This window comes from Thamnophis elegans, chromosome 8 (assembly GCF_009769535.1).
Source record: "Thamnophis elegans isolate rThaEle1 chromosome 8, rThaEle1.pri, whole genome shotgun sequence".
Taxonomy (NCBI): Eukaryota; Metazoa; Chordata; class Lepidosauria; order Squamata; family Colubridae; genus Thamnophis; species Thamnophis elegans.
Genome location: NC_045548.1, coordinates 38,466,587 through 38,490,436, shown reverse-complemented (window position 1 = coordinate 38,490,436; position 23,850 = coordinate 38,466,587). Strand labels below are relative to the sequence as shown.

At 36.6% G+C, this 23,850-nt stretch overlaps 1 protein-coding gene across 1 annotated transcript in view; it reads left to right on the top strand.

Annotated features, from left to right (window-relative positions):
• RB1CC1 (RB1 inducible coiled-coil 1) overlaps window positions 1-23,850 on the top strand; it is an 89,313-nt gene that overhangs the window by 53,387 nt on the left and 12,076 nt on the right. Inside the window, 21 exon segments of the mRNA XM_032222379.1 lie at window positions 6,891-6,927; window positions 6,930-6,993; window positions 7,791-7,916; window positions 11,432-11,510; window positions 11,512-11,668; window positions 11,671-11,709; window positions 11,712-11,860; window positions 11,862-11,973; window positions 11,976-12,071; window positions 12,074-12,226; window positions 12,229-12,662; window positions 12,664-12,871; window positions 12,874-13,106; window positions 13,109-13,345; window positions 17,293-17,300; window positions 18,250-18,403; window positions 19,061-19,169; window positions 19,260-19,351; window positions 19,353-19,501; window positions 21,219-21,273; window positions 23,301-23,348. Coding sequence (XP_032078270.1) covers window positions 6,891-6,927; window positions 6,930-6,993; window positions 7,791-7,916; window positions 11,432-11,510; window positions 11,512-11,668; window positions 11,671-11,709; window positions 11,712-11,860; window positions 11,862-11,973; window positions 11,976-12,071; window positions 12,074-12,226; window positions 12,229-12,662; window positions 12,664-12,871; window positions 12,874-13,106; window positions 13,109-13,345; window positions 17,293-17,300; window positions 18,250-18,403; window positions 19,061-19,169; window positions 19,260-19,351; window positions 19,353-19,501; window positions 21,219-21,273; window positions 23,301-23,348 — 2,739 coding nt within the window.

The window sequence follows — 23,850 nt, the reverse complement described above, 5'->3', positions numbered from 1 at the left end:
AGGCAAAGGGAGGCGTGGTCAAGAAAAACATCACTCAGTCCAAGGGCAGATAGGCTGTGTTAACCCAGCATTTGGGCTCTCTTCGCAGTGCCCCGAGAACGACCGTTCAGGTAAGCCAACGGTCTTTATCATTGAAGGGAGAGATCGGGCAATTTCAAGGTGTATGATGTTACCATTCCCTCTCCGGAATGATGTATATATGGACACCCCTTATATCCTCCTCCTGTATAATCACAGACACAATCCCATCCTGAACAGCTAGTGGATCCTGCACAAGGCTTCCACTCATTTGGTTTACCATGGGCCCAAGAGACAGTGGTTTCACACAAATATTTATGATTAGCCTTATATGCTTCAACCCATTTCCTATCCCCACATGGCCTACTCTTTCCTTTGCTTGTGGCTGTGCATGCATCAAATGTCAGAGTGAGTGGCTGTTTTTGCCTGCTGTAATTGCAAAGTGTGATTAGAAAATACAATTTACCTTCTCCTTCTGGGTTATGGCATATTCCAGCCTTCGGTAGGCCAGTCCATAAGGTCACGTTAAGATGTACAGGTGTATTGGGTTGCAGCAGGTTGATTTCCCTCCAATCACACACAAACTATACATGGTCTTGTGTATACACGTGGTATGTAAGGGTTTGCAGTCTTTGGGCAGTTGGGTGTGATATACAGAGTGTTATGGTTTGTAAACCTATTCTAGCTTAGTAATACAGGGGGTACAGTCTTCCTTTGAGCAGACGTAAGTTCCTAGGCTCAATGGCTATGCTTCAAGTGATTCTAAAGTGTGGAATAGCATGTGAAGCTTGTTTTGGTATTCTTCTCGTAGTTTCGATACCTACCATCTTTGGTAGTCATTCTCTTTACAGTGTCACTCACCGGGTTGGAGCGGATGATGCATGTCCCTTTCCAGCCTGGCCTTAATTGTTGTATATCAGTGACCGATACCCATCCCCAAAACAGAGGAGCCCCACAAGCTAGTGTTATTCCTGATATTACCTTAATATTACCCCCCCTTTTGTGCGTTTGTAGTGGCACATGCCTTTTCTAAATACGTATCCTACATGTTGACATGTTTGATGATTTGTATACGTGTTGTATGACAAATGTCCCTTGACAATCCTGTCAAAGACTTGAGAAATTGACAAGATGGGGCAAAACACCTATCCAGCCTTCAGGCTAAAGGTGATTGGGGGTTATCCTTCACACTCCCCAGAGCCCACTGCATATGATTGGATGATGCAGGGCTTTTCACCAGGGGGCTCCATTGTCCTAAGTTGCAAATACACACATCATTGCTACTCACTACTATAATATATGCAATAAGCAAAGGGATCCTCTTCATCCTGTCTTCTCCCTTGCGTAGAAAGCCAGCTTGCCGTGTGTGGCTTAGCAGGGGTCTTCTTCTGCACCACTGTGTGAGGGAGACCTATTGCTGGTAAGGTCTCTAAAGAGTGGCTTGAGGTCCCAGACTGATGCCCAGCAGGAGAGGGATTACACTTTTTCCAGATATAAACAATACACACTATGCAAGCAACTATCAATACACCTCCAGCAAGGCAGAAAAGGATATAGTCCGAAGTCATTTTCGAGTGAATCTTAATTTTATTGGATGTTCACTTGGTCGCATAGCCATTGCTCCTCAGCAGCTTTCTTAACGTGGGTTCAATGAATCCAAGTCTTGGATCAGCGATCTTGATGGCAAGTGGAGATGACATGATTACAACATAAGGACCCTTCCATCTCCCCTCTAACTATTCTTTTTTCCAATGCTTTACCCACACTCTGTCTCCTGGTTTTAAAATTATGACACTTGGTCACTAACCTAGGTGGGGACTGTTCGAGGAACATATGTTGTTGAGCTTGTCAATTGCTTATTCAGCTCTTGCACCATTTCCATGGCCCAAACCCCCACCTTTATGGCCTAAATCTGGCCAGCCTGCTATGTTCCTTCTAAGTAGAGTAGAAGGGCGACCAAACATTAGCTCATATGGTGAGAGTTTATGCTGCCCTTCTTGGTGCACTCCTAATTGCATACAAAGCCAAGCGGCAAAGCATCTGGCCATTTCAGGTGGGATTCAGTCATATTTTAGTAATTTTTTCTTTTAAGGTGCGATTCATCCTCTCAATCTGAGCCCCAGATTGGGGTGAAACACACTATGAAACCTCCATTTTAAACCCACTACCTTCGCTAATGCAGCTTATTAACATGGTGCACAAACTCTGTACCATTGTCTGAGGAAAGTATGATGGGTTACCAAAACGTGGAATTAGTTCCTTGAGCAGAATTCTAGCAACCTCATGTGCTTTTTTTTGTCTTGTTGTGGGAATGCCTCCAGCCATCCTGTATACATGTCCACTATCACCAGCATTGCTCTGTAAAACCCAGATTTTGGCATAACTAAAGTCAACCATGACTGTATCCATTGTATAATAGGAAACTGGTATAGCCCCAGGGGGTAAAATGGGGCCTTGCCTAGGGTTAACCTTTGCACATGTTTCACACTGTGTTGTAACCTTCCTTGCAATACCTGCCAACCCATCCACATAATATTCCCTCAATTGCAAATTCCAACACTGTCTTTCCCATATGAGTGGCATTATGGGATAACTGTACCAATTGCCAGGCCATAGAGGATGGTACACATATACTCTTCCATCCAGAAGAATATACCACCCCTCCTTCACTACTGCTCTCAAGTCATTTACTGCTTTGTTACATTCGGACTGTGAGTATGATGGTTTAATGCTTTCTGGTATTACTCCCAAATCCATTGCTACATTGACGTAAAGTTCTGGCAATGATTCTATTCTCAAAGCTGCTACATGGGCTTCCACATCTGCAGCCCTGTTTCCAAGTGCAATCCTATCACTACCTCGCTGATGCCCACGACAATGCATCACAGCAATTCTAGCAGGCTTCTGAACTGCCTCTATCAATCTCTAAACCAAATACCCATGTTGTATATATTTCCTGCAGAATCACGAAACCCCCTCTCTTTATAGACCGCTCCATGTGCATGCAACGTCAGAAAATCATACTTACTATCAGTCCACACATTCAACTTCTTTCCTTCTGCTCTTTCTAATGCCCGAATAAGAGTCCACAATTCAGCAACCTGTGCACTTTTGCCTCCTCCCAACGGTCTGCTTTCCACCACTCCTTCATCATCTACATAGCATATTCTGCTACCCTCTTCCCTTCTCAGATGTAACTAGAGCCGTCTGTGTACCAATTATAATCCACCTGACAAATCAGCCCGGGTGGAATACACACTTTCCAATACCTGCACACAATCGTGTTCCAATTCTGTCTCTATAGGCAAAAGAGTAGTAGGGTTCAACTTGTTGGACACAACCAAATTCACATGTGGGTTTTTATCATCATTGCCTGATATTTCACTATTCGTTGACTGCTTGACAAATGGCCCTTCTGGTCTAAAATGGAGTGAATAGCATGTGGTGTATGTACATTAATGGGACATGAAAATGGGAGCTTGTGGCAATCTTGTAGCAACTCAGCAACAGCTGCCAAGGCTTTCAAACAATGTGGCCATCCCTGTGCCATAGAATCCAACTGTTTAGACAAATAGGCTACCAGTTGTTGCCACTTTCCAAGTTGTTTGGTCAACACTCCCAAAGCTATATTCTTTTTGTATCCACATACAAATTAAAAGGCTTACTTAAATTTGGTAAAGCTAAAGCCGGAGCCCTTGTCAAAGCCATCTTGATGTCTACAAATGCCCGCTTTTGTTCCCCTGTCCAAATGAACGGTTCATCGTTACTGCCTTTAGTAGACGAATACAAAGGGGCTGCCATAAGGGCAAAATTAGGAATCCATATTCAGCAGAATCCAGCTAATCCAAGAAAACCCCTCAACTGTCTCCTATTCACAGGGGTGGCTATTTCCAACACTGCTTGCTTCCTTTCCGGCCCCAAAGCTCTTTGTCCCTGTGCAATGTCATAGCCTAGGTATCTCACTTGTTGTTTCACCAACTGAACCTTTTTCCTTGAAACCCTATAACCGCACTCCATCAACAGAAGAAACATAGCCTGTGTATTGTCCCAACAAGTATCCTCATACTGCCCTGACACCAAAATATCATCCACATATTTCAGCACTGTATCTCCCCGTTGTATTGGCACAAAATATTGTAAATCTTTCCCTAAAGCAGTTCCAAACAGGATAGGTGAATTTTTAAAACCCTGCGGTAACCGAGTCCAAGTGTACTGTCTTTTTGTTCCTGTGGTTGGATGTTCCCATTCAAAAGCAAACAAGGGTTGACTAACTGGATGTATAGGAATTGTGAAGAAGGCATCTTTTAGGTCAATCACAGAGAACCATTTTGCCCGAGGTGGAATTAAACTAAGAAGAGTATACGGATTGGACACAGAGGGGTGTATAGTGATTGTTGCATTGTTAACGATCCTCAAATCCTGCACTGGTCAAAAAGACCCGTCCGGGTTACAGACTGGCAAGATCGGGGTATTCCAAGGGGATTGTATAGGAATCAGGATACCCGCCTCTAAATATTTCTGAATGCATTCATATATGGCAATTATAGCTTCCCTAGAGCACTGGCACTGTCTAATATGTATTGGGCTAGCTGAGGGTTTCACTTCCTCAATGACAGGAGGGTGGTGTGCTGCAAACCAGGGGGGTTGTCCTCAGCCCACAAACCAAGCACATCAAATTCCTTCCATTTGTCAAGGTCTGCATCAGCTACGGGCCTAACTACCATTAAGCGCCACATCGCTTCCGGTTGGTGACTAAGTGTCAGATATTGTTTTCCTTCATTGAAAGATATCGTAGCTCCAAGCTTATTCAATAGGTCACGCCCAGCAAAGATATTGGGCACTCAGGAATTATAAAAACTCATGTTGAATTTCAGAGCCTTTAAATGTACAAGTCACAGGCTTCAGGACTTTGCGTCCCATCACCTGGCCAGACACTCCTTGAACTTGTATCTGATGGGACCCAGGTGCAGCGATCAAATTGTTCACTACAGACCTCCCTGCTCCCATGTCCACTAGGAAAGTTGTTTGATTAGCCCCTATATTCAAAGTAACCATAGGCTCAGGTGGGGTCTGTTCCAAGCCAGGTCCCCGTCAATCTGTCCACCCAGAGCCAGCCAATCCAATGCCGTCAATTCTTGGTTTCCCATTCGGATTGTTAAATCCTCTGCCAGTTGGGGTCCGTTGGGGACCCCATCCCCGAACCGGGTACCAAGGGAGCCCTCCACGCCCCATTGATCCACTACCGAATGGTCTACAGCCTGCTAGTCTCCTTTGTACAACCCGACCTCTTGCCAGTCTATTCGGACACTCCCTTCGCCAGTGCCCTTCTAATCCACAGTGAGCACACTGGTTTGACCCAAGTGCTGTTCCCCCTTGCAATGCCACAGCCAATAGCTCAGTCTTCTTATGCATACGAGCATCCTTTTCCTTTTTCTCTACCTTGTCCCTATTAATGAACACTTTCCTAGCTACTTCCAACAATTCAGCAGTATTTTTCCCTAAAGTGCCCTCTAGTTTCTGCAATTTTTTTCGTATGTCTTCTGTTGATTGCGCAATAAATCTTTCATTCAACATCCTCACATTCTCTGGAGCCCTCGGGTCAACTTGTGTGTACAATTCATAAGCTTCAATCAATCATTGGAGGAAACTTTCTGGGCTCCCATCTGCTTCCTGTGTTACCAAAGACGGCTTCGACAAATTCACTCGGGGTTTCCCTGCCCTCCTAAGAGCTTCCACTGTCAAATTCTGATATTCCTTCAATGCTATCATCTGGTCCTGGTTCCTAGGACACCACCCTGGATCCCATTCTGGAGCCCTAGCTACCAACTCTGGTTCTAAATCTTGCACATTCGGAAATCTGGCCCTCATACACATCCTTACAGCTGCCTACCACTTTTCCCTTTCCTCTGGCGTCAACAAGGTATTCAACAACTGCTGTATGTCCTGCCAATTAGGATTATGTGTCTGCATTATGGTTGAAACAAATCAACCAAGAAAGTCCTGCTGCGCATCTGCCACCTCCGCTCTGTCCGCAGCCGACCTAGTCACTACTCCAACCGGTATATCACCCCCAACAGCCCCCTCATTCTCATCACTCTCGGCCTCCTTACCCAGAACACATGGTTTTTCTTTATGGGCTTTTTCCCTTATTTCTCCTTATTCTGGCTTAACATGTTCACCAGCTATGCCTTCCTCCTTTCCTCCTTCCACAACTGCAGCAAGCCAGCTCTTTAGAGAAGGAAAAGTTTTTATTTGCGCAGGTTCAAAGCAAAGAATAAATGGCCTGAACTCTGAGTGAAATTCAGGAACTTCCTTATATAGTTTATCACTTCCAGCCAAAGCCATCTGTTAGTTTTGGAAACACCTGTCAAGATTTGCCCTTGAGTTACAGCAATATTATGTCTACAGGATGTCATAATACATGGGTCAGCCAACATACATAGCTCGTATTTTGAGGAACTAACAATATATGTCTACCAAACAAATTAACAGCCAAGCAAGCAGATGGGCTAAAATAGATGCTTTACTTCAGCATATTTCATGTGCAGACTTCCTTCTAACTCGTGTCTAACCACACTATGTCCTAAAAGCAAACCTTGCAATTTCTATATGAACAGTTAAAGCTTCATATCATGAAACCCTAGTTTGGTTCAGGCTTGAGGCCTACTTCGGTTCAGCCTGCCACCTTATGTTCAACAGGATCTCTCTCTCTCTCTCTCTCTCTCTCTCTCTCTCTCTCTCCTCTCCTCTCCTCCCCCTCCCTCCCTCCCTCCCTCCCTCCCTCCCTCCCTCTCTCTCTCTCTCTTCCCCCCCCCAATATATCTGAAAGTTTGTCTATTTTAAACATGCATACATTTTTTATTTATTTATAGACTCGAAAACCTCGCAGATTTGATGGTGAACTTCCTGATTTTCATTATCTGATTTGCAGTTTCTTCAATCCTTTTGTCCTTCAGAAGTACAACCATTACTCAGGTAAAGTATGATTTTAATTACCTGATAAAAAGAGCTTTTGCCACTAGCCAGCCATTAAGAAATACAATTTCAAATAATTATAGGAAAAATTATTTTCCCCCTCCCTTTCTGGTTCATGAATATGCAGTTAACAAAAAAGATACAGATTTTAGCAGTCTCTATAAATGTTAAAAGGCTATTTATATAGCATATTTATAATTAGGTTAAAATATCTGTATATCAGATTTGTGAGTTGGGACTAATTTCAAAAGAAAAATCCGTCAGAAATTCTGGGCAATAAACAGAGAGAAACATTCTTGTGTTCTTTTTCTGTTATTTACATAGATTTATATCTGAAAACTATTTACATGTGGGTTAAATATTTTACACAGAGTCTTTTCAAGTAGACAAACACAGTAAATGTAATTAAATACATAATATATTAGAAGTATTTTTAAATTAACATTTAAATTTAAATGTTTAAAGAATACTACTCCTTTTGGACTAAGTTCAGATTCTTTCCTAATTAAACTTATCAAAAGGTATATTCAAAGTATAAATAGTGAAATTGTTTGCTGAAGTTCTCCATCATTTTATCATACAATCTCTTACATGGCTTGGTTTAGCTAAGCTTGGAACTGAGAATTTAGAATGAATAGTAGGAATCAGAATGAATAGTAGGAATCAAATAAGAAATGTTATCCTTAAATTGTAATAAACAAGGCAGAAGGCTTGCAATTAATTGTTCTCCAATGTGATTGTAATATAATTTATTATTTGAGAAGTGTAATAAATTTAATTTCTGTTGTATTTTTAAGGGTTCCCATACTTTGTGATTTTGAACCTCTCCACCAGCATGTACTTGCTTTACATAACCTTGTCAAAGCAGCACAGAGTTTGGATGAAATGTCCCAGACCATTACGGATTTACTGAATGAACAAAAAGGTAGAACTGAGTTATAACATGTAATTTGTGAAAGAGCAAACAGTCAGGCCTTTGCAGTATTTAATTCTACAATAAAATAATTAAGATGGATTAAATCCAATACATGTTCAAAGGATACTCCTATCCCCTATTTTTAATTCCCTGCTCCCTTTATTTTTTTATAAATAACTCAAGTAGCAAATATACCTAATACGTCCTTCCTAGTATTTTCTCCAAAACAAACTATGTGTGGTGAGTTGGGCTGAAAAAAAGCAACTGGCTCAAGAATCACTCAGTCCACTTCCATGCCTATGATGGGATTAGAAGTCACAGCCATCGACTTCTGAATTGTTGCTGTCCAGCAAGACCTGAAAAGAGAAGATGTGGAAAATCAGGTTCAGGAGTCCATGTAAGCCCAGCACCATTCTTGATAGCTGGAGAATTTCATTCTATAGGTGTCCTATAGGCGTGCCATAGGTTTGCCGTGATGGCAAACCTATGGCACGCAGAGCCCTCTCTGTGGCATGCACACCATTGCCAACTGCTCTTCTGGGTTTCATCATGCGAAGACCAGCTGGCCATAGTGCATGAGCAAGATAGAACCCAGAAAGCAGTTGGCGGCTGTGCGCATGCGCACTGCCCAGCTGCTCTCTTCCTGGTTCCGTTACTCCGGCAGGTGCATGCACTCCAGGTTCGGCACTCGGTGCCGAAACGGTTAACAATCACTGTCTTATGTTCATTTCATAGAGCCCCTGAGGATACAGATAGTCCTTGACTTAAAAACCATTGATTTAACAATGGTGAAAACTTACAGCTTCCTCAGATAAAAGTGATTTATGACCTGTCCTTGAAGTTGTGACCATCGCACCACCGTTGCAGTCACATGGTTACATTCAGGCACTTGACATCAGACTCACATTTACCTCTGGTGCAGCTTCCTGCAGTCATGCAATTGCAATTTGCAGCCTTTCTAGCCAGTTTCTGACAAGCAACAGCAAGTGGGGAAGCAAAAGTCATTAATAGTAATTTGTTTAATGACCACATTAAAAAATGAGCATAATGTTGGTCTTGGTCACGTGGTTATTGCTTTACAATCACTCTAATTTAGGATAGAAATTCCAGTCCCAGTTATGGTTGTAAATCAAGACTAGCTATATGTATAAGAAAACCGTAGCATCTAGACTTTTTTTAACATCTGTTTCCCATAGATAAAAAGTCCTTTGGGAATGTTGTATACTAGAAAATGTAATGTGGTGGAGAATTAACCAATTGATGGATATAATAATATGACTGGCACTCACTTGGCACACTACCGCTCCGCATAATAAAAATACAAATTTTGAAAGACCCTTTTAAAAATGGTACTGATAATTAATATTTTCTCTATTCAGAATTCAGAGGGAAAAAAGGTGTTCAAAATGCTCTAGATTACTCAAGTAATAATACATCATGGTAAATCCTTAAATGTTTTTCTGGCTACTCTAATGGTCTCCCACAACCATTCATGGGATTCTGAGTCTATTTGTTCCAATAGAAGAAAAATTAAAGAGTTAGAACAAACTAATTATTAAAACATCCTAGTAAAACCACTATCCTTCATCTTAGGCCAAAAGCATAATGGGATAAAATAAACTTTTTATCCCGCTTATAAAGCTAGCCTCAGTCCAACTGATGTTGATTAAAGATATGAGTTACTGTTGGGTGGGAAATCCTGGTTAGTAGGGCCAAATTGATACACCAAATAGAGATAAGGGGAAATCCTCACCACAGTTTCTACATGGTGTTTTAGAAAAGAACTATACGTCTCCCAACACCTTCAATATTGTACAACCCCTTCTGGGAATACAGCCATTTCAGAATAAGTACTGTGATAGTTTGTTAGGATAACCATAATGTGGGATACATATGTTTTAAATAATGGGGATTCAGGCACATCCACAGGCCATTAGTTTAATTGTAGCCAAGTGGTTATTTTTAGAAAAAAGCACAATTCCATTTGTAATGTTGTGGTACTTTAAATTACTCATTACAGCCTTCCAGATGTTGTAGACTGCACTTCCCATTATTGTTTGCATGCTAGACTTATGTCATTGGAATTTAAGAGAATCTGGGTTTCATATTGACATTCCAGTTTAAAATGTTGAAGAACGGTTTCCAGAACAATTTTATTAAATTACTTAAAGTGATGTGTTTGTATACTAGTGATTCAAGTGTCCCTACATTAACATAAAATGTAAAGTTTTCAGGATAATGAGATGTCTTGAAAAAGTTTTTCTCAGCAGTCTTAAACTCTTTCAGGGAGTCTTGTAGTCCTGTTTATATTTTTAAGAAGAAAACTCTTTCCTGGTCATTTCTGTAATTGTGAATTGGAAAGCATCAGACCATCCTCTAGTTCTTACTCAATATCTGATTTTCAACTACAGATTTAGAAATGCACAGTAGCCTAGGCTTTATTCGAACTGGCATATGGATAGATGTAAGCTTTATTTATTTATTTGTTCAATTTCTGTAGCTATCATCAACTTACACTTCAAAATTATACTACAATTAAAAACAAAAGCATTTAAATAATTTAAAATATATAAATTCAATAAATAAATATATATAGCAAACCGCGAATACTTGGACAGTTTAACAATAAAGCCAGGAAATGGGGCCCTTGATGTATTTAGCACCCCTTGGGAATATAGCCAGGTTTTATAGCCCTACAAAAGTCTAACACTTTATTGGTGTAATACTTGAATTTGAAATACATGCAAAGGTGTGTTATCTTTCGTTTTCCATGTGTTATGCTTCACCGCCACATTGGTGTGTGTGTGTGTGTGTGTGTGTATGCATTCTTGTGCCATAGTAAAAGGAAATACTGTGTCTGAACTGATTTTTCTTTCTATGCCACCAACTTATTATATAATCAGTCCAAATAATTATAAACAGTAATAACTATAAACAAATAAACAGTGCTTTTAACAGCTCTCTCTAAGCGGTTTACAGAGTCAGGATACACACACACACACACACACACACAAACACACACAAAATCTGGGTCCTCATTATCTCTTATTTGGTTATTTGGGATGTTCTATTAAAATTACAGTTTATACTGACGGCAAGTTTATATTCATGGCTAGATTTCACTGATAATTTATATGCTTTCACTTAATAAAATTGTAATCTGATGCAATATAGCTATTATACCTTGCTTTAAAAAACTAAGTATAATAAGTGCACTTTCTTTTATAATTTTCCTATTAGTTTTAATTTGACTGGTCTGACTATTCAGACTTATGATGTGTTGCCAAATAAGAAATTGTCTGGCATACACTTAGATTTCCTCTTTCTCACAATTCCTCCCCCTGCATTCAGTAGCTGCTTTTAAACTGTTATGAGCTTTTAGGCATGAACATTTCTCTAAAAGATACAAAAAGCTTCATAAACCCCTATGGCATGTGTGGGAGTGGATTTGAGTTGGATCCTGTATTGGGAATTGTTAGGAAAGAATATTATTTTAACTCTTACTTACTTTTTATTCTTATAGGCTTCCAATAGTCAAGCCTCGCCACAATCTATCACTACACCAAGAATAGAAAATACAACAGGAACAACAATTGCTACCCTCTCCTAAAACTCCATCACTTCTCAGTCTTCAGGGTCCTCTTTGCCCTTCTGTGTGTCCTCCAGCTCCTTTAGAAGAATTGTCTCCAGACAGTATTGATGCTCACACGTTTGATTTTGAAACAATTGCCCACCCAAGCATAGATCAATCTCTTAAACAAGATCTTTAGATTTAGACTCATTGGCCGAAAGTCCAGAATCTGATTTATGTCTGCAGTGAATGAGTTTATAATAGAAGAAAATCCATCATCTCCAAATGTGATAAGTGACCCTCAAAGTCCAGAAATGATGGTAGAATCCCTCTATTCCTCAGTTATCAATGCAATAGATAGTAGGAGGATGCAAGACACAATATATGTGTAAAAGATGTAGTTTTAGAAAATCCTGCTCTAAATGTTACATGGACAAATGCAGAGATGTTGCCCAAGAATCTCAGTTAAATTTAATGAATATCAAAGAAGACCTTACCACTTTAGAACATTTGTAAAAAAAGAACAGTGTAACTTTTCCTCCTCTTTAAAATGTACTTCAGTAGAAATAAGGAATATTATAGAGAAAGTCAACTTTCTCTTGAAAAATCTTTAAAGGATAAGCATCAAAAAGAACTTCAGTCTGTAAAAACTGAATATGAAAGTAAAATAAATATTTTAGTTGAAGATAGTGAAGAAAACAAAAAAAGGATTTCTAAATTACATTGTGACTTAAAAGAACTTGAAGAAGTTTACATGACAAAGATAATGAATTTGAAATAGTAAAGAATGAAAAGGAAGCAGTTGTATTCTTACAAAATGAAAAAGATCAGAAATTGATTGAAGTGGAATGCCAAATGAAGAAGCTATATCATGAAATTAAAGAACTGACAGAGTCACGTGAAAGAGTATTAGAAAATTTGAAAAAACTTAATGTTGAAAATGAGAAACAATTGCAACTTCTGAAAGCAGAATGTCAAACTATTGAGCAAGATCATCTAAAGGAATTAGAATCTAATCTACATGTCAGACATACACAAGAATTTGAAGAATTAATAGCCAAACACGATGATTGTTTAGAGAAGTTAAAAAAAGAACATCAACACCAACTTGAAAAACTGCAGGAATCTCATGCTGCTGATGTCTTTGAAAAAGAACAACAGATTGAGGAATTAAAGATTAAGGGTTTCTGAATTATCTGACTGGAGATGTAAGCTCGAAGTTGAACTAGCATTGAAAGAAGCAGAAGCAGATGAAATGAAAGTACTTATCGAAGCAAACAAAGCTCAGCAGCAAAGTAATCTCAGAACCCTTGTTGACAAAGAAACTGAAATGCTAAGAGAAGAGACAGATAAATTAAGGCATATAATTCAAGTTAGTAACGACGAATATCAGTAGGTTTAGCAGATCGGAGGACTATAATAACAGTTGAGAAAGATCACTGCATTTCAGAATTAATTGACAGGCATGAAGGAGAAGCAAATTTGCTTAGAACAGAATTGGATAAAACAACCTCCTTGCATCAGAAAGCACTGGAAACAGAAAAAAACCTGGAAGAACATATTAAAGAATTGCAAGGTAAGCTGGAATTAGAAATGAATGCTGTACAAAGACAAAAGAAGAGCTTTTAGTGTTGTGTGAACAGCATAAGAAATATGAAGACACCATTGAGAAACTCCTAGAAGAAAAGGAACTATTAATAGCTACACATGAACAAGACAAGAAAGAGATGGTACAGAAACTCAGTTGTGAAAAAGAAGATGCAGTACAAAATGCTCTTAAAGATTTTGAATTGCAGAGAGATGCTGTTGAAAAAGAACTTTTGGAAAAAATCCAGCACTTGAGATGCAAGTTAATCAGAGGTATTGTATGAATTAAGGTACCTTCTAATATTTTAAATGACAACAACAGTCTGAATATATTTTGTATGAATTGACAAAATAGAATATAAAATTGGAGGAGTATCTCTTCAGTTGGTTTGCTTGTCCGCTCAACCAGCCATATATTTTCCCCACAGATACCATCAGCCTATCTCTTATCCTAACATACAAATCAATTTTATTCCAATTATTTCATGGGTTATACTGAGGAAATGAGTTATTAGTTATTTTCTCTAAGTTTTAATACTGAATGACATGTTATTTCAAACCATCCCATATTGGGCTACATATTTTTAAAGAATGGTTGCACATTAAAATTTTATCCCATATTAAAAAGTTACCATCACAAGAAGGATATATAAAAGCTTTCCCTTTGATGTGGAAAGTTTTTTCATACAAGAGGTATTTTTCGAACAAATTATTATATGTAGATTTAACTACTTATATGTATTAAAATATCTATACTACAGATTACCCACAAAACATCTTGTACTCATGGTTGGGTAAAACTTTGAATTTCTAGTCACTACTGCAAAATGTTAATCATATTGTTATTTGCTTTTATCCCCCACCTATCCAAAGCTGTTGTATAAGGAATCATACCAGCTATGTTTCAACTCATGCTTATTCTTTTTTTTTTTTTTTTGATGTAATGGTCAGATTTATTTTGTGGGTCAAACTTATATGAATTAGCATAAGCTTTGGTAAAATTGTGCCATCTGTTTGAGAATGAACAAAATAGTATAGTTGAACATAATTCAGTACTTGCTAAACAGTTATTTAATCTACTTACTGCTAAAACTGTCATGTCTGTAACCTTTACGTGGGCAGATGGTCATAGATCAAACTTTTTCAGCCAAGGTACCTTAAATGAGCTATCTTACAGAATGCATCCAAACTCCCATGGACTCCCATGAAATTGACATTCAGAAAATTTTATAGAACATTTTGTTGCATAAAATTATTATAAAACATTTTATGATATAATAAACAATGCCATAAAACATTTCCTGTGGTCAACTTCTGATGTTTATGCTGTACAATTCAACAAGGGCTACTTTTAAGGCAGATACAATTAAATATCTCCTTGTATTTTTAAGAAGTTTTCAGTACATTCGGGAAGAGTGCTTTATATGTTTTTAAAAGGCCTTTAAGCCATCTTAATGCATTGTGCTGCCCTGATCATGATCTCTTTGCTTGGCAACCTGTTCATGTTTATGGCTGATTGTCCAATGCACAGTGATCATATGATTGCCATTTGCAATCTTCTCTGCCGCTTCCCCAGAAAGTTAATGGAAAGCCAACAGGAAAGTTTCCAAGCTGCTGGGAGGACTGCTTGTTTCTGGTGCTGAGGACTCCTTGTTTCTGGGGCTGGCTGAAAGAATTCCTGCTGGAAGGAATCTGAGTTCTGTATGGAGTTTATTACACCACCACCCCTTGAAAATCCTGAAACTCTGTTTCTGCATCCCAATGAAGAATTTCTCCCCAATGGAAAGAGGGAAGAGGAACTAATTTGCCAGGCTGCAGGCATGGAGCTTCATTTTAATTCAATTCTGCAGCCTGATGATGAATTTGTCTCCCCCCCCCCGCCACTCCTGACTCAGAGCCCCCATATACAAACTCCCAAAGCACCTATACCGCTTACCTGGGCTTCCATTCACTTAACAACTCAGTCGCAACCAGGAGTGGCAGGATTGCTGTTATTGAGTGAAATTATCACATGGTTGTCTTGCCAGTTGCTTTTGCTCAAGAATCGAGATTCTGGTCCCCCCGTAAATGAAAAGGATTATGATTTATGGAATTGTAATTCACACCAGGTCTCCTATTATCCAGTAGATTATTTTATTTATGTTAAACAGAAGACAAAGCACGAGCCATTCTTGACAACTTGCCTTTGTTTTACAGAAATTTAGTAAGAAATTAAATGTTTGAAGAAAATATATGTGCCTTTGTTGCAGCAGCAAAACGTTTTCATTTTTAAAATTATGATAATAAAATATAACCCTGAGAAGTGCGGAAGGTTTATTGATGTAGATTGTATATGGCATCAAGATGAAATGCTCTCCAATTCAATTTAATTGAAATTGTTGAAATAGTTGAAATAACGAGAGAAGCTAAATACATGAGTAATTACTCATATAGAATTAATCATCTGTTGATTAGATGACACAAATGTAGTGAAAGTATTATAATTTATTTCTGTCTATATTCATATTTGATTTAATATCCATATCTCTGAATATTTTGTTTTAATAAATGCATGAATATTCCTACAATATATTAATTAGTAATATTTAATGAATAAAACTATTTTATTCATATTTTTATAGATTTCATAAACTGAGCTTATAGATTTCATAAACTAATGACATTTTGTTGTCTAATCAACAGCAGATTAATTCTATATGAATAATTACTCATGTATTTAGCTTCTCCCATTATTTCAACTGTTTCAACGCATGGAAAACAATGCATATTTAAAATCAAAATTAATTTGATCAGCAGAAGCAATAAATTGCTACATCATAAAATTGGACAAAGTATTAATAATTATTCCTTTCAAATTATTTTACCAAATGAAAAACAGTAATGTTATTTTATCCATATTTATTTCCAACGAAAAATAGTTCTGAGGCTTCAGTCAGGAAGTATGTTAAATGAATGTATTCACATTGTTCAAGGATTTTCTTATTTTAAAATGTACCTTTTCTTGTTGCAGTTTTTGTAATACCTCATCCACCTTCTGTATCACTTCTATAAGTTTAAAATAATTTCATCCAGTTTTGCATTCATGTCTATTTTTCTAAGCAGTATTTTTAAATATATATTACAAAAATAGTTGAAATTGTATCCGTCCCTGAAAGATAAAACGAAGATACAGTGTTAACTATTTTATCATCTAGAGGGTTTTTTTACCTAGTTTCAGACAATGATACATTTTCGTAGCAAAACAGATATAATTTTGAACAAACGTCTAAGGTTTTTTGACAAGTTCAATTTTGGTTTGAAGAGAGCTTCTTACAAAAGTTAATACTCAAAGAGGATTACTTCCACTTTTTTCCCAGATAGTTCAACATATTTAGGGCAATATCCAGCATACCAAATTTACCTAAAAAAATGCAAGACTGAATTTAAGATATTCTCTCACAAAAGAATGATTATTCACACAAAAGACACATGTAGACATACATATAACTATGTTTTTTTTTGCATCTAGATAAAATTAAATAGAATTATCCTCCAATTTACAGGTAAATTAGGAAAAAATACTGATTTTTCAGGAAACTACTACATTAAATATGTAATTTGTGTTTTTGTATTTAGGACATTTGTATATTATTTATTTGCTAACTTTTAAAGCAGTTTACAGTTGTTTCCATTTAGTTCTGGTACACTTTCGTTTTTAACATCATTATAGCATGGTGAAGCTATGAAAACCAACTTTCACCCTTGAGCATTTCTGTCATGCACATTTCAATACAGGATTTCAGCAAAGAAGTTACATGGAATTACTGGTATAACACCTGAAATTTGATGAGAGGGCAAAGTTACAAGCTAGGGCTTCGAGGAAAACTCTGCTAGTTCTCTCTGACATCGTAGAAAATGAATAATTCTTCAGATTATTATTAAAAGAGAGGGAGAACAAATATGGTATAATTTGTATGTTTTTCCCCCTGGGACAAGGCTGCAAAAAATAATGGTTAAATTATTATTAGCTGCAGTGTGTAACAACTATATTTCAACTAAGAAAACTATAGTAAGACACTGAATAAAAATACATCAACCAAAAGAAGAAAAATCCAGTGATGTTAAACCAAACTTCTTAATCAGAAATATTTTTAATAGCTGGTCAACTATCCAGTCCAAGAATATGGGATGATAATTCTCTTTTCTTCTTGCAACAATATGCTCTTAATTTTGAATCACTAGAAAGTACATTGAGTAGATGACCTATGACAATTAAACAGCTTGACCAAAGTTATGAGTATCCACATTTAACTCCTCAAGATTAAAAAAAATTCTGCAGTTGACTTTAATTACTAGCTTCATAGTATAACGTCGTCTGCTCAAGTGGCATCAGGGAGCAAAGATTTCACCCTGAATTCCTTTGAAGAAAAAAAATAGACATGTTTTTACTTCTGTTTCAAACACCTTTATGAATCACTCCTTATTGGATAAGGTGGATGAAAGAGTGCATGTGGAGATTCTCAGTCATCTAGGTCATAGTTGTCTCAAAAGTGTTTTTTTTCTTCAAAAGGCAACTGGACTGGGTTTTTTTTCCTTCGGGGAGAAAGAAGAAAAAAATGTTTAGCTTCTTATCCAAAAAGATCTGTCAGAACTGATGAAGAAGTATATTCTTCTTCCTCAAGGAAAAAAACAGTCCAGTTGTCTTGGAGGAAAAAAAACACCTTTGAATGAATGTAGGAGGTTTGGGTTTCAGGTCTCTTCTATTTTCTGAGCCAATAACATCAAGTCTTGTTCCATAAATGTAATGAAGTCACCAAAATAATTCCAATTGAACTAAAACTGTTCAGTTTTTAGCTATTTGTTTCTATTAAAGCATCTTTTATTCTCTTGATTTGCTTTGCTATATACTGTTTGTACAGTTGAAGTGGGGACAGGGGAAACAACAGATGTAAGTATAGATAACCATTGGAAAACCAGATTGCTGAATTCATTTTTTAAAATTGGCTTTGATTTTGTAAATAGTTATTGCAAGGTAGCACCTATTTTGTCCCAAATTATCCTAAAATCTGGTAATCACTGAAGCAGCTACCATTAATTAGCTATATTTACATATGCCAGATTAAATGATACTGAGGTTTTGCCTATTTTTTACTACTTCAGATTGTTTGATTATATTCTGAATATTTCTTTTTCCTTTTTCAAGTTCATTTGAATCATCTGCTTCAAGCTTGGTTACAGAACTTCAAGAAAAACTCCAGGAAGAGAAAGCGAAGTTTTTGGAACAGCTTGAAGAATATGAAAAACGAAAAAATGAAGAAATGCAAAACATTCGAACATCACTCACTGCAGAGCAGCAGGTCTATGACTTCAGATTATATTTTCTTGTTGGGGGGTAATATAAAATAATTGGAATCTTTTTGGTTTTGCCAGACTGAATAACGAATTCCTCAAATTTCAAAGTTGATTATATCCTTATGTCTTTGTATGTAAAGTATGATTGCTTGACTTTGGGGGCAAGGTCACTGCATTCCTTTTCTTTTAGAATCCATATTCATTTTAACTGGGTCTTCACTGAGTTCTTTTACATTACTGAAGATTTGATATCCCAGGAATGGAGACAGATTACATATATAAAACAATCATAATACACATACATACATTCATAAAAAATTCAGTGTGACTGAAACAATAGATGCTGACCAGAGTAAAGAAATCAATCATGCCTACAAAATCATCTTTGTATCTCTCAAGTATTCATATCTAGCAAACTTCCACTTAATTTTGTGCTCATGAAGAAATGTTTTACCTCACAATTTCTAAATATCAATGTTATTTAGACTTAAATGCAATCTAGTAACAGGACAATGTAATGTTAGATGTGTTCCAAGCCTATGCATCTAAAAGCTTCTAACGTGTTTTAATACTATTAAGAATTACACTTAATCCTTAAGAGTGTGTACATCTACATTTTGTTCACTGTGTTACCAAAATTAATTTTAATGCTATCTTTTCAGACTACATTTAACACTGTTCTAATAAGAGAAAAGCTGAAAAAAGAAAATATAATCAATGATCTAAGTGACAAATTGAAATTGATAAAACAGCAGCAAGAAAGAGACAAGGGTAAGCATGCAATGTAATACATTAGGGTTGCATACCATAGCAATTGTTCAGTGCAATATTAAATATAAATCATTGAAATGCCTTGCTCAGATCTGATTGAAAGTCTTTCTGAAGACCGCGCTCGTTTACTTGAAGAGAAGAAGAAACTTGAAGAAGAAGTTAATAAGCTGAAAAATAGCAATCTTGGTTTCCTCAACATGCTTGCCTCCTATTCTGGAACCTTCTGGAGCTTGTGCAGCTGATTTTACATCAGAAACTGAACGTTTGAGTTCTGATACAGCAGAAGAAGGAAAAATTGATTCCACACTAGAAACTAGCATGATGACTGTAAAGTAAGTCATTTTGCATTGAAATAAATACCTAAATATTACAGAATGAATGAAATATGCCCCATTTAAAGTGCTGGTCCTAAGTTTTTTTCCTGAGTAATTTTTTATACATTTGTATCATTATCATGCTAAATGTATATATAAGGTTTGATTGTTGGAACATATGTCTTGATTATTAATTGTTTATTTTAAAAGATAATACATTTAAAATTAGAATGTGGATCACTGCCAAATCCTTAACTAAGTCAGTCATATTTCATTTGACCCTCTGTTTAAGTGGAAAAAAACACCCTTTTTCATCACATCAGTTTAATTTTTACATATATTTTATGAAGTTTCAGTCTTCAAATTTATGAGGAATGTTGTTTTATATTAAGCATTTTGAACAGCAGAAATCAGTTTTATTCATTACTGAAAAAAGTTTCTAATCCCTGAATATCAAAATACACGTCAAATGCATGTGGTGGTAGTAAAACAGTATTTCATAGTTTTAGCAAGCTTGCCTTAAAAGAGCTCTAATCCAAACAGCGGGCAAGAAAATGGGCAGGCAAAGTAGAAAGGTGAAAACTTAATGGAAGGTTCCTCAGCCAGCTCAGTTCCCAGAGTCAGGGCTCATCAGTCAGGAGTCAATAGGCATGAAGAGTTAAGAGCAGTTGTCATCAATGGAGAGTCTTGAGCTTGCTGTCCTTCTTCAAAAGGATACCTAGTGTTGTTCATTTAGAAGGACAAGACTCCTTCCTTGCAAGCTGCCTCACTTGAGAACACCTCTGCCTTCTTCTCTGCACAGTGGGGCCTTGCATTGGGAGGAGGTGGAAGTTTAGCCTCCATCTTCAGAGATGGTTGCTGATCAACCTCATCTCTGCCTGCTCAGATAGCAATAATCTTTCCTGTAACTATGGAGCTGGCTGCTCATTGTCAGTCTCTTCCAAATCTGAGCTCACCATGACAAAGTTCAGGTACAAATAGACGGACAATTGTTTCACCTGCATCTTTTTAAACTGACTGATCTGTTTAGAAGTACATATGCTTGGCATTAATCAATAAAGAATTTATCCTGCATCATTAAAGTTAATCAAATTGAATGCAGGCATATTGGTGCCAATAGACTTTTTTTAGCCCACAAATTTCTATTACTATCAGTACTTTGTTCACTCATATTTTCTTATAGTACATGTTGTACATATAATGATTCCTTGGGATTTGAAGGAATTGTCTGCAAGGCCAATCTGGGTGGTTTTCATAGTCATTTCTACTATGACTGACATCCAAGCAATATTCCATCCCATTACTAATAGCCAGTTTGATGACATCTGTCCCATTTTGGCTTTGGTCTCTTTATCTGCCCAACTTCTGATTACCCCCAATAAGACTTTTATCTTCTCCAGAATATTTGGTGTAAGAAAGGCAGCTTCAATTGCTGCCGTGTATCTATCTGTATACATGAGGCTTGCATGAAACGGGAAAAGATGAACGTATTATATACACTCCACTTTAATCATTTTTGTTTGACACTCTATAATTCAAAGTATTTAGGGTCATTTGGCCAATGCTAAACACCTGGTTGTTAATCTTTCTTGGTTGTGTTAATCTTTTTTGGTTGTTTGTTATACTATCAAAAGTTCTTCTTTAACAATCATTATAAATATGTTGAAGAGCCAGTTTTTTTTTAAAAAAAACTTCATTTCTTGTTAATTTATTCTATCTTGCTTTCTTTTTTTAGTGAAAATGTCCAGATGTTGTCTGAAGAAAAACAGAGGATAATGATGTTAGAAAAAGTAAGTAGTTATAAAAGCCAGTATCAGATTTTAGCAGCATTACTGGTAATTCTAGGCAGAATTAAGGTTTGGGAAGAAGCCTACATCCAGCTTTTTTCCTTCCCATATATCCATTGTGTATCCAATACTATTTATGTTATATTTACAAAATAAAATGTCCTTCGAATTGAGCTAACATGCTGACTTCATGAATATATCCATGCCAGTGTCTTGATAACCCCATGGAAGCTGTTTACTATTGTCTTCTGAGTGTTTTCTTGCTTCCCTGATTAGTCCTTCAGCTCTGTGCTAACCAGACCTAGCCCCTTTGTTTTTCATGAACCAATCCCCACCTGTACCCATGCTTACAAGACCTGCATGCATTCACAGCAGCCTGATTTTGCACTAATCTGTTATTACAGCTGTGTTTGCTGTTACATTAATGATTTCTGAGTTTTATGGGTATGAAGGCTGGCTAGAAATCAAAGCTGGTACTGATTGTGACTTGTGATTTCTCCGATATAGAGAAATATTTTACTTTAATTATTGTATTTTAAATCAAATGTTCTGAGTAAAGATTAAAAAAACATCCTAGGAGAAGACCAAAAAAACCTACTTTTGTATAGTTTAAAAAAAAAAAAAAAACAACCCACAGGAGGATGTCTGCATAATCAGTAGGTGCCCAGATTAATTTTAAGAAGTATTCGGTTTTGATTGTTTTTTAAGGGTGATTAAGATTTTAAGATTTTTTAAGATTTTATTAACATTTGTAGGCCGCCCTTTTCCCTGAGGGGACTCAGGGCGGCTCACATAAAATCAGGGAGGGGGAACACAAACAATGACATAGACACATATAATAAAAGTAATAAGCAACATACATTCATCATTCGGGAGGGGCGGCTATCCTTATCCCCAGGCCTGACGGGCTAGCCAGTTCTTAAGGGCTGTGCGGAAGGCCTGGACGGTGGAGAGGGTACGAAATTTATCCAGCACTCCTGGTAAACACTAGATATATAAAGAAAGCTATAAAAGTTTATTTTCTGATAGTGATAGATACCTGTTATGTGACTAAGGGATATTTCCATAATTCAGCAACAGAGCACTCATTTTATATACAGAATCCCTTAAGATTTAATAATTTCTATTTAGCTTAATTATTTAGGTATAAGAATCTCCAGTACGTTTTCTTTTAAGAAAGGTTTGACTTTATATTCTATCACACATTGCCTAGCAGTGTTGCAGTAAAGAAGTAAAGAGTACGTGCTAGATTTCCTGCTTTGCTTTCCAAACATCAGAAATTCTGGAGTGCTTGCTTACAAAAATGAATGTTTTCTATTGCTCTCCCTCCTATATTTGGTAATATCAATTCAAGTGAAGTGGTTGGTATTTTGAGACAAACATTGTGGTTTAACAAAATTGAAATGCAGATGTATTTCTCTGCAGATTCTCTGAAGTTTTATTGAACATCTTAGTTTGCTGTAATTATGAAAATATAATCCTAGCACACACACACACAAACACAGTATATACACAAACATAAAATTGGATGAAAGAGCTAAGCATTTCAGCATTAATTTTAATCCCATGTTTACTCAGGAACAAATTTCAATTTTGCTAGATTGTATTTGTTAGAGAAGAGCATCTATCTTTTTTCTTCCTTGCCAAAAATTATCAATTGTAAGTTTTATTCTGTCTTTTACTAATGGAGTTTTCTATGTGCAGTCTTTCTGTGTATGCATATCTGGGTCTTTCTCTAATGTATTCCTGTTTATGCTATTTTTTGACATGTGAAGTACATTAGAAATTTCTACAAAAGTGTTGAAATTCATGGTACATCTCTACATTGCATTGTCTTATTTGGGAGGTACAAAATTTGTACATATATGAAATTTTCAACATATTTTCATATTTTCATTTTTCTGTATTTTGTGTTAAGAGGGTATGAATATGATTGCAATTTAAAATATCGAGAATACATTTATAAAGCTATATAATATTAATATACAATTACATATTTGGGTAAAGTAATAAAATGCATCTTTTTATAGACACTGCAATTGAAAGAGGAGGAAAATAAAAGGCTCAATCAAAGATTGGTAAGATTTGTAAATTTATTTAAAACTTATTCAAAAGAATATATAAAGTCAGTCAATTAAATTTTAAAAAAACGTATTCTAAAGAATATATTGTTCGGAGGTAGGATATCCACCATATTTTAGTTTTGAAGGCAAATGTGGAGCAATAGGTTAGAGAGAATAGAAAAAGATCTGTTCCTTCTTCCTTCTGCTTTTCACTTCATCCCTCTTAAAATTAAAGGGTTAAACAAATACTGGGAATTAGGAATAGACATTTCACCTCTTGAATCATAGTTCACAACTAATGATAGTGACTCGAAAGATTCATCAGACAACACATTTTCATTTTGTGGCTTCACAACACAATTAAAGTTGATCTCGTGGATTTAAATAACTTGCTTTCCAAATTTTTAAGACTGGGCACTTCTCTCATGAAAAATATCTATATTTATTTTAGAAGTTGTAAATCCCAACAGAACATTTGGAAGCATCTAATATCCAATTCAATAAAGTATTTGATTAG